The following is an 8,947-nucleotide window of genomic DNA, read 5'->3' on the forward strand; positions in this document are numbered from 1 at the left end:
ATCTTTTATTTATGCTAATTACATGACATCCACACTACATAACCATGTTATACAAAAACAAACCACATTATAAAGCCTTCAGGTCGTGAATAAGAATGTAAAAATCAACCAAAGACTCCAAGATCCTATGTTTTCACAAAGTGTCTGTGCTACAATCTATTTCATTTAAACTTTCAGGATACCTAATCCAGAAAAATTAAATTTAATCCACTGGAAAGAAAAAGGGAGCTCAAGCATGGGTATAAATGTGTGTGCCTGTGTGTGTGTGTAATACCTACGTGTGTATATACAAAAGTCATCCACCTTTTTTTGGGTTTGGCTTATTGAGGTAAAATTTACATACAGTAAAACACTGTTCGCTGGGTTCTGACTGACACAGTCAGTGTATGACCACCATCACAGGGCAGACATGGCCTACTTCCATCACCCACGAAGCACCCTCACGCCCTCCTGTACCCGGTCCTCTCCTCCCCTAGCCTCAGCCCCCGGCAACCACTGATCCAATCTGTTCCCATAGTTTTGCCTTTATCCGAATGTTATCAGGGGGGAACCACAGTTGTACAGAGCTCTGTGTTTGCCCGTAACAGAACGCTCTGGACGCGCTCCTGTTTTGCTGAGGATGTCAGCAGTCAGTACCTCTGTGTTGCTGTACAAGGACTGCCCCACCGCACAGGTGCACCGCAACCTCTTCACGCATTTCCCACCTGACGGACCTCCGAGTTGTTCTCCATCTTCGGTAAAAAGGAATAAAGCTGCTATAAGCAATCATATGCAGGCCTTTGTGTAGAGATAAATTTGCATGTCTCTTGGGTAAAGGCCTCCATGTAGGACTGCTGGATCGTATGAAAAGTATATATTCAAGTTTATAAGAAACTGCCAAACTACTTTTTCAAAGTGGTTATAACCCTTTGCATCCCCACCAGCAAAGCGCGATGTGGTTCTAGCTGTCCCACAGCCCTGCACCTGGGCACTGTCCCCTTCTGCTGCCTTGTTTTGTGGGAATGGGAGGCATTCTCACAGGACTGCAGCGCTACCCACTGCGGCTGTCACGGGCACTTCCCTAATGAGGGATGACGGGGAGTGTCTTTTTGTGTGCATGTTGTTATCTACAGGAAATGGATGAAGTAGCTACTCAAAGCTTCTCGCCATTTTTTCAGTTGAATTTTTTGCTGAGACACCTATCCTTTTTAATAGACAGTTTATCAAAGAAGAAATGATGGAAAGTTTGTCTATTTTGTTAAAGCACTTAGAATTCATGAGCAGGAGACACAAATCTAACATGTTTCCTTGCCATCGCCACTCCCAACGCCCCACTTGCCCCTCCCCCCGGCAGATAGCAACGATATGCCAAAGCAGGTAGAAAGAAAGAAACATCCTCTCTCCCCCTTAGTCAGACTGTAAGAAGCACAGGAAAAGCTGCCTGCCTACTACTAGGGTCAGAAACAGACGTATTTTCCCATTTTTACAAGTATGGGATGAATCCATAATCTTTCTTCAGTATGAGCAGAAACACCAATGACGGGGAACCACGTGCAATGGTTGGCAACACTAGTGACAACGCATTCCGACGTGGCAGAAGCACGGCTGGCACGTGACAATACTGAGGGTCTGCAGACCGCTCGGTGGGCGGCAGCCCTCCCCCTCTCTATCACAGGCAGAGCCCGCACACAGGAGCACCACGTGCACTTCAGAGCAAGGGCTAAGCTTTCATGTCAAGGAACAGGAGAGCCGGCCACCACCACGTGGAGCCTCGGGCTGACTGGTATCTGGCTCCGGGCTCTCCTCTGCAGCGTGGGGACAGTAATCACTACCTTGTTATTATAAACACTACACACAACTCAAAACACACGATGAAGGACACACATAAACGGCAGGTATCACAATTCTGACGACTTCCCTCACGTAGAATTCCTGAATCACAAACGTAACTACTATTGGCAAGATAAAGGGTGTCCTGCGCAAAGCCTGGAGCATAAAGCAGAAGCTTCAGGAAGCAGGTAACATTTGGACACGGCGGACCCACTGAACTAAACACAGGCTCCTGACCGTCCATGAGAATAGCCAGGCACCCACATAAAAGGTGCAGCACATTTACGTAAAAGGTGCCCTGGAGTTGGCAGTCCTGAAAGGCACTTACGGACTTTATTTCCTATAATCCTGCCTCAGCATTTCAAACTGCGCGATGCTTCTTTTCAAAAGAAGCCAATCCACTCACTCTTGGTTCTGCACCAACTCGTTCCCGAGTTCGCGACGGGCCTCCCTAACTGGGCCACGGAGACAGGGCTGCGTTTGCCCGCCTCCGCGACACCGCGGCCTCCCTGCACACCATCCTGCGCATCCAGCTAGACACAGAGCAGCCTCTGAAACGTCCTGTGGTCGCTCATCCTGCTCCCGCCTGACGACCGCAGCGGGGGGCTGCACTGGTCACTCCTGCACGATGACTGGCTGGGCCGCCTCAGTGACGGGATAGTCCATAAAGATGTTTCCATGAACAAATACATGGAATCAACAGTTTAAGATTATCTCTTCGATTTAAGTGTCTTGATATATCCTATGCGCACGTTTTAAGAAAATATTAAAATTTATGACAGGGGCCCCTGGCTGGCTCAGTCAGTAGAGTGTACGACTCTTGACCTCGGGGTTGTAAGTTTGAGCCCCACACTGGGTGTACAGATTACTTAAAAGATAAAATCTTTCAAAAAATAAAAAATTTACGACATGTTTAACGATCTGAATGTCACATTTTCCATGGAAATCTATTTAAAGGTCTTAAAGGAAGAGTCAGTAACTAAGTTAACATGTACCACCTAGCGAGACGCCACAATACAGGCTTTGTAGGTTAACAAAAAGTAACCGATCTCGTCCCGCTCTGCTTTTTCTCACCTTCTCCACCTGGAATGCCTTTCCCCAACTACCGCGAGCCCCACTCACCATGCCCGGACCTGCTCCCTCAGGAGGACACCGTCCCCCTCCCTCTGAGCTCCCCATCACTGTCTTCCCCATCACGATTCTCTACCTGGTCTCGCCTGCTCCTGCAGGATCTGCCCTACGCACCTCAACCCTGCTACCATGGGAGAGTAACCTGTCCAGCATGCAAGAAAACAGATGTCCCTGGGGGTGAAGACAGAAGGAATACACATGAGCAGATGGCAAATTTTATTAAGAGGCCTTACTGTCAGGGAGAGTGAGAACTCTTAAGAATATCAAGCAAAAAGGAAAAAAAAAAAAAAAAGTGGCAACTGTTAAGCTCAAGAAAACAGGAAAACAAAAAGTTGAACTAAAAGGGAATATAATCATGCTACATTAACCAGCTCAATAGTGAGCAACATTAACAAAGTCAAAACAATTCGCCAAATTATGGTTCTAAACAAAAATTGTGCTACAACTATGTGGGGGGAGATGGGAGTTCAAAATGTAACTTTGTCTAAAAGTGACGCATCGATGGCCCTGCCTCTACATAGATATTGCTGGGAACCGTGGACAGAAATGCTACAAGAAACAGATAAGCAGGATTCCAGGCAGCTCTGGGAGGCGGATGGTGGAGGCAGGACAGGAGCCCGCTGGGTTCTGCGTGAACCATTCAACACTGTTTTACTTTTGAACACATGCACGTACCACCCTCTGATAGAAGTGAAATTTCTAAGTAAGAAAAAGAAACAGAATCCTAAACAGAAGCACTTCCAGCAGGACATAAGTGTTTTCCTACAACTTTTCAACCACGCTACCCCTTCCCCCCTTCAACAGTGTCTCTCCACCCTCAGGACGCAGGGCAGCTGAGGACAGCGTGCACGGCCTGAGACCTGGCGTCAGCCTGCCGGCTCCGTACTCTTGAGAAAGCTACTGTAAGCTCTGAACCTGACCTTTCCCCGCCCGTGACATGAAGACACCACCACGGACCTCAGGGACCCGGCTGCGTTGCTCTGCACCCAGATGGTGAGTAAGTGTGAGGATGACCGTACACCCTGGACCTAAGTCACCCAGATGCAATCTGTCTCGCTACCCTCTCCCCCTTCACACCACCGTCCAGGCGGGCTTTCATTCTGACCACGCCCCCACACTGCGCCGAGCACTTGCCAGAGTGTCCTCCAAGTCGCCAAACCCGAAGGCCAAACCTCAGTCCTCATCATGACCTTTCCTGACACTTTAGAGAGTTGATCACATCCTCCTCCTGGACACTTCTTCCCTTCTTCCCATGGTGCCAGTGCTTGTGGTCTTCTTCACACCTGCTCTGTGCCAAACACTGCTCATGTTCGTCCTTGAGCACTTGATGGCAGAGTGACCCGAGGCTCAGGCTTGCTTGTCTTCTCTGTGCTCACTCCCTCGGTGACCACAGACCGTCACTGCGTTTTCATGGCCACTTCCAGCTCAGACTTCTCTTCCAAGCTCCAAATGCCTATTTACAACTGCCTACATGACATCTCTACTTGGATCCCTAACAGAATCACAAACTTAAAATGCCTACAGTGAGCTCCCCATCTGCCCCTCTAAACCAAGTTCCACCCACAGCCTTCCCCCCATCTAGTTGCCCAGGCCAAGAGCCTTCTAGTCAACTCAACTCCTCCCTTTGTCCTCACACCCCTTATCCAATCTGTCAGCAAATCCTACTGGTTCTGCCTTTGAAATACATCCAAGGCCCAACTGCTTCTCACCACCTCCAGTTTTCCTGCTCCAATCCCAGCCTCCGCTGCTGCTCACCTGGTTCCCTGAACAGCGTGCCGACAATCTCCTGGTTGTCCTCTACTCTCCCCCACCCTCCAACCCCCACCACCAGTGTCTATTCCCAACACACTAGCCTTTCACACCTCAGCCGAATCTCAGGGCTCAACACTGAGGGAGGGACAGCTGCCCTCCGGAGCCGACAGCCAGCACCGCCTTACCCTAGCGACTCTTTGTTTGGACAAACAGCCCCAGAATCTCACAGCCCAATCTCTGTCGATTGTTCTCAGCTGCCCTGACGCTAAATAAGCCATCTTTATTCTCCAAATGGGGGTTTTCAGATGGGTCTCCGGGCAACCTTCCTTTCTGTCTACTGCCTCCCCACACCCCATTAACTCTGAAAATAATCTCCATACATATTTCAGCAATTCAACTCCTCCAAAACTTTGCTTTGCTTTCCTAGAATTCTGATTGTAAAACACCTCCATCCCAAGTTCTGCCTTAAGAATGCAACAGCCCAAAACAAATCAAGAACCAAGACCCTGATCTGTCCTGCTGGGGCTCAAGTGGACCAGGGCCCTCAGGTACATCAAGGAACCCGGATCTCAGAGGAACACCATTAAGTCGATGCTGTACAAAGCCAGGCTTACTCGTGTGGCCTCACCAGTTGTCCAGAATTGGGGGAAACAATTATAGAAACACTGGTCATAAGGTTATTTTCCTGGGTTTACATATTTTCAAACAGGGGGGAAGGGGAGGGGAGGGCCAAACTAGAAGCAGCAGATTATATCCCGGTGCTCAAAGTTCCAGTGAGCCAAGAACGGGCTCTCAGTTCCCTGTCAGGCCTTTGTTCCGCTGCACATCACATTAAGAAGAAAAATTTTGTGTAACTTCTGCTAAATATGAAACTGTCTTGGGCTCTACCATGACGAACGATTTTTAATAGCTAATGCTGATGAAAAGTTATACTTGATATTCTCCCTCTTGTTTGGATCCACTAAGAAAAGAGAACTTATTTTGTGGCAAGCATTAAACACTACTTCATCCAGCATTTAGTGAAAACTACCCATGGGTCAAGCAGAAAACATGCAGAAACGAAATAACAAAATCTTTGCCCTTAAAGGTGTAGAAACAGACTTGTACCCAATAAATATAGCCCACTGGTACAGGAAGAAACATCGAAATGTGCAGGGAGGGCGGGGAGGAGACAAGGGATGTAAACAGCTGGGCATGGCCTTCTCCAAAAGACAGCAGAGTCACACCTGGCACAGCACACAGAACAGGTGCCTCTCGTAGCCAAGAAAGGGTAGAAGGAATCAGAGAAAAGGAGCAAGACTTCCACGCCTTACTTGGAAGCTGAAACTTCGTGACACAATTTTCCTTCCCTTCCCTAATACCTAATCCTGGCAGAAACAAAAGTGGGTTTGGAGGAGAAAGGAGAACAAAGGAGGAAAGTGAACTGACCCCCAGAAGGAAATGGAAAAACAATCCAGGGTCCTGCCCCTTGGACATCTAAGACAAAGACACTTGCCAAAGTCAAATTCAACGTAATTATAAATGATTCTGAATTCTGAATCCATGAAGTCTAAGTTTATGGGGCTTTTACACCAAAGCAATGTATTGCTAAAATCTTACCAATGCTAATACCACAAGACAGATTGATGAATCTTCTATCAACGATCTGTCCTCGATTTACCACTAGGCCTACCAGAAAGAGCAGTCTTTGGAAATAAGACAAACTGGAATAGAATCTCAACTCTATAACCTCCCAACTGTGGAGTGCAGCACAAGTGCCAAGGTTACAAATTAACAAATCACAAATAACCCAATCTCTGGGGCTTAGTTTTCCTCTCATTAAAGTGGGGGAACTGCCACCGAATAGCAATTGCTAACATTTGTGAATGCTGAGCACATTTCACATTTCTTATGGCATCTTCACCACAACCCTGGGAGAGCACCCTTTGTCAGAGGAAAGGGCTAGGTTTAAGTAGTCAGTGAAGAGTTGGCATGGAGAGAGAGCTAGGTTTCGGTAGTTAGTGAAGTTAGTAAGTAAGCAGCCAAGCCAACATCTGAATCCAGAGCCCGTAAGAATAAAACACGAGTAAAAAGCACAGGCTCCAAAGCCAGACTGAGTCTGAATCCCAGCTTTGCTGTTTACTAACTTAGTAACCTTTAACCTCTGTTTCAGTTATGCAAATGTGAAACAGGGGCAAAGGGTAGCCTCATTCAGGGGATTACTGTCAGAGACTCACCTAGGAGCTGGATGGCCCAGTGCTGACCCTGTTGGGGCACTCTTCTAGGGCACATGCTGCTACTGTCACAACTATCAGGGACAGGACTGTCATCCTGCCTGCCTCTCTCCACACATAAAAGGCACTAAACAACTAATATTTCTTCACTCACCTACTCTGCAAAATCAACTAGCTTTTATTTGTTTCTAGTATATGTCAAAGAAACCTTAAGACAGATGAAAGAAAAATCAAAACAAAAGGAAAAACCAAAACACAAATGTAGCAAGAGAATTATACTCACAGTTCTGAAGGCCACGATAACTCTGTGAAGAAATCAAACGTGGGTTTAAAGGAAATGCTCCCGGTTTCTCTTTCCTCTTTCCATAGTCCTCAGAGAACCTGACAAGGAGAGACAACATGCGCATTAAAACCCCCTTCCTTTCACTTCTTGAAGCTCTACTGAACTCACCCCTCAGCCAGTTCCATCACCTCCCACGCAAGCCTACTGGGCAACGCCTGGGATGAGGGGTGAGAAGAGGGCACCACGTCCCTGTCTTCAAACCTATTTCTACTTAAGAAACACACAGGAAGGAGCGCCTGGGTGGCTCAGTCGTTAAGCGTGTGCCTTCGGCTCAGGGCATGATCCCACAGTCCTGGGATCGAGCCCCACTTCAGGCTCCTACGCTGGGAGCCTGCTTCTTCCTCTCCCACTCCCCCTGCCTGTGTCTCCTCTCTCACTGGTATCTCTCTCTGTCAAATAAATAAATAAAATCTTAAAAAAAAAAGAAAAGAAAAGAAATACATGTGAAGCAACTGGAAACTATTCAAACGTATCAAAAATCATAAATTAACGGTGTGGTTGGCTAATAAGTGCACGATACAATGACAGAGTATAGACATCTATTCCACTGCCTTCCATCAAAACTATACTAAAGAGATATTTTTTAAAAATGTTCTAAACAGGGGCGCCAGGGTGGCTCAGTCTGTTAAGCATCTGCCTTCAGCTCAGGTCATGATCCCAGGGTCCAGGGATGGAGTCCCAGGTCAGGCTCCCTGCTCAACAGGGAGTCTGCTTCTCCCTCTCACTCTGCCCCTCCCCGTTTGTGCTCTCTGCTCTCTCTCCTGTGCATACACTCACTCCCTCAAATAAGTAAATAAATAAAATCTTTTTAAAAAATGTTTGAAACAGCACAGGGAGAACTGAAAGGAGAAAAAAGCCAAGATTTTTGAAGTACTGAGGAAATCTTCTAACATGGAAGATTGAGACCCAAACAAAAAAGTAAAAAGAAGAAACCTGGAGGAGACAGAAACTATAAAAGACTGAAGTAGAGTAAATGAGGCAGCAGGCCCAAGAAAGCCAGGTCCCAATTCAGCAGTGGAACACACGGGAACCACTTCCACTTGCACAGCAGTGTCCTAGAAGACCAGAAGTGGCAGCAGCAGTGTAGACAGAACGGGGGTAAAGAAGGCATAGCCCCAAATACAGAGGAGCCGGGGAAGGCCATGGAAGCTGAAACCAGAACCTCAACACCAGGCACAACGTGACGCCCCCTCACTCTGAAAGAAGATGGGAGGGGGCATTCCCCAGAAAAGTAGAGGCATCTACGGACTGAAGTCACCCTGCCCAGCTGCACTGAACAGACCTGGACTTAATGACCGTATATACAGTGAACAGTGAATTCTCCAGCTCTCCTACAACAGACCACACACGCACACCGCTGGCTTCCAGATTCTGAAGTCAGAATTGTGCCGGAAAGGGACTGGAGAATATTTCTGGGGAATCTGATCAGCTCCAAAAGACAGATCTAAAGATACTAACCCTGGGGACCCCCAACACATGGCCCACCCAGAATACCCTGATGTAAAAGTCAAAGGGCCCCACCACGTCAGACAGGAGAAGGAAGGAAACAACCTAAAAGAAACAGAGACTATACAAACTATCAATAATATAGAGATAAGACAACACTGCAATCAATAAAGAAAAACAGGATGTTCTTCTAGAAAAATAGAAAAAGAGCCCTTGGAAATCTAAAGAACCTTTCTGAAATCAGAAATAATAA

At 47.1% G+C, this 8,947-nt stretch overlaps 1 protein-coding gene across 1 annotated transcript in view; it reads right to left on the reverse strand.

Moving 5' to 3' along the window:
• Nucleotides 1-8,947, reverse strand: part of LOC125281948 (ral guanine nucleotide dissociation stimulator-like) — a 71,093-nt gene that overhangs the window by 38,183 nt on the left and 23,963 nt on the right. The window contains exon 2 of the mRNA XM_057312858.1: nucleotides 7,189-7,286. Coding sequence (XP_057168841.1) covers nucleotides 7,189-7,286 — 98 coding nt within the window. The remainder of the gene's footprint in view (nucleotides 1-7,188; nucleotides 7,287-8,947) is intronic.

Source organism: Ursus arctos, unplaced genomic scaffold, assembly GCF_023065955.2.
Source record: "Ursus arctos isolate Adak ecotype North America unplaced genomic scaffold, UrsArc2.0 scaffold_16, whole genome shotgun sequence".
Lineage (NCBI taxonomy): Eukaryota > Metazoa > Chordata > Mammalia > Carnivora > Ursidae > Ursus > Ursus arctos.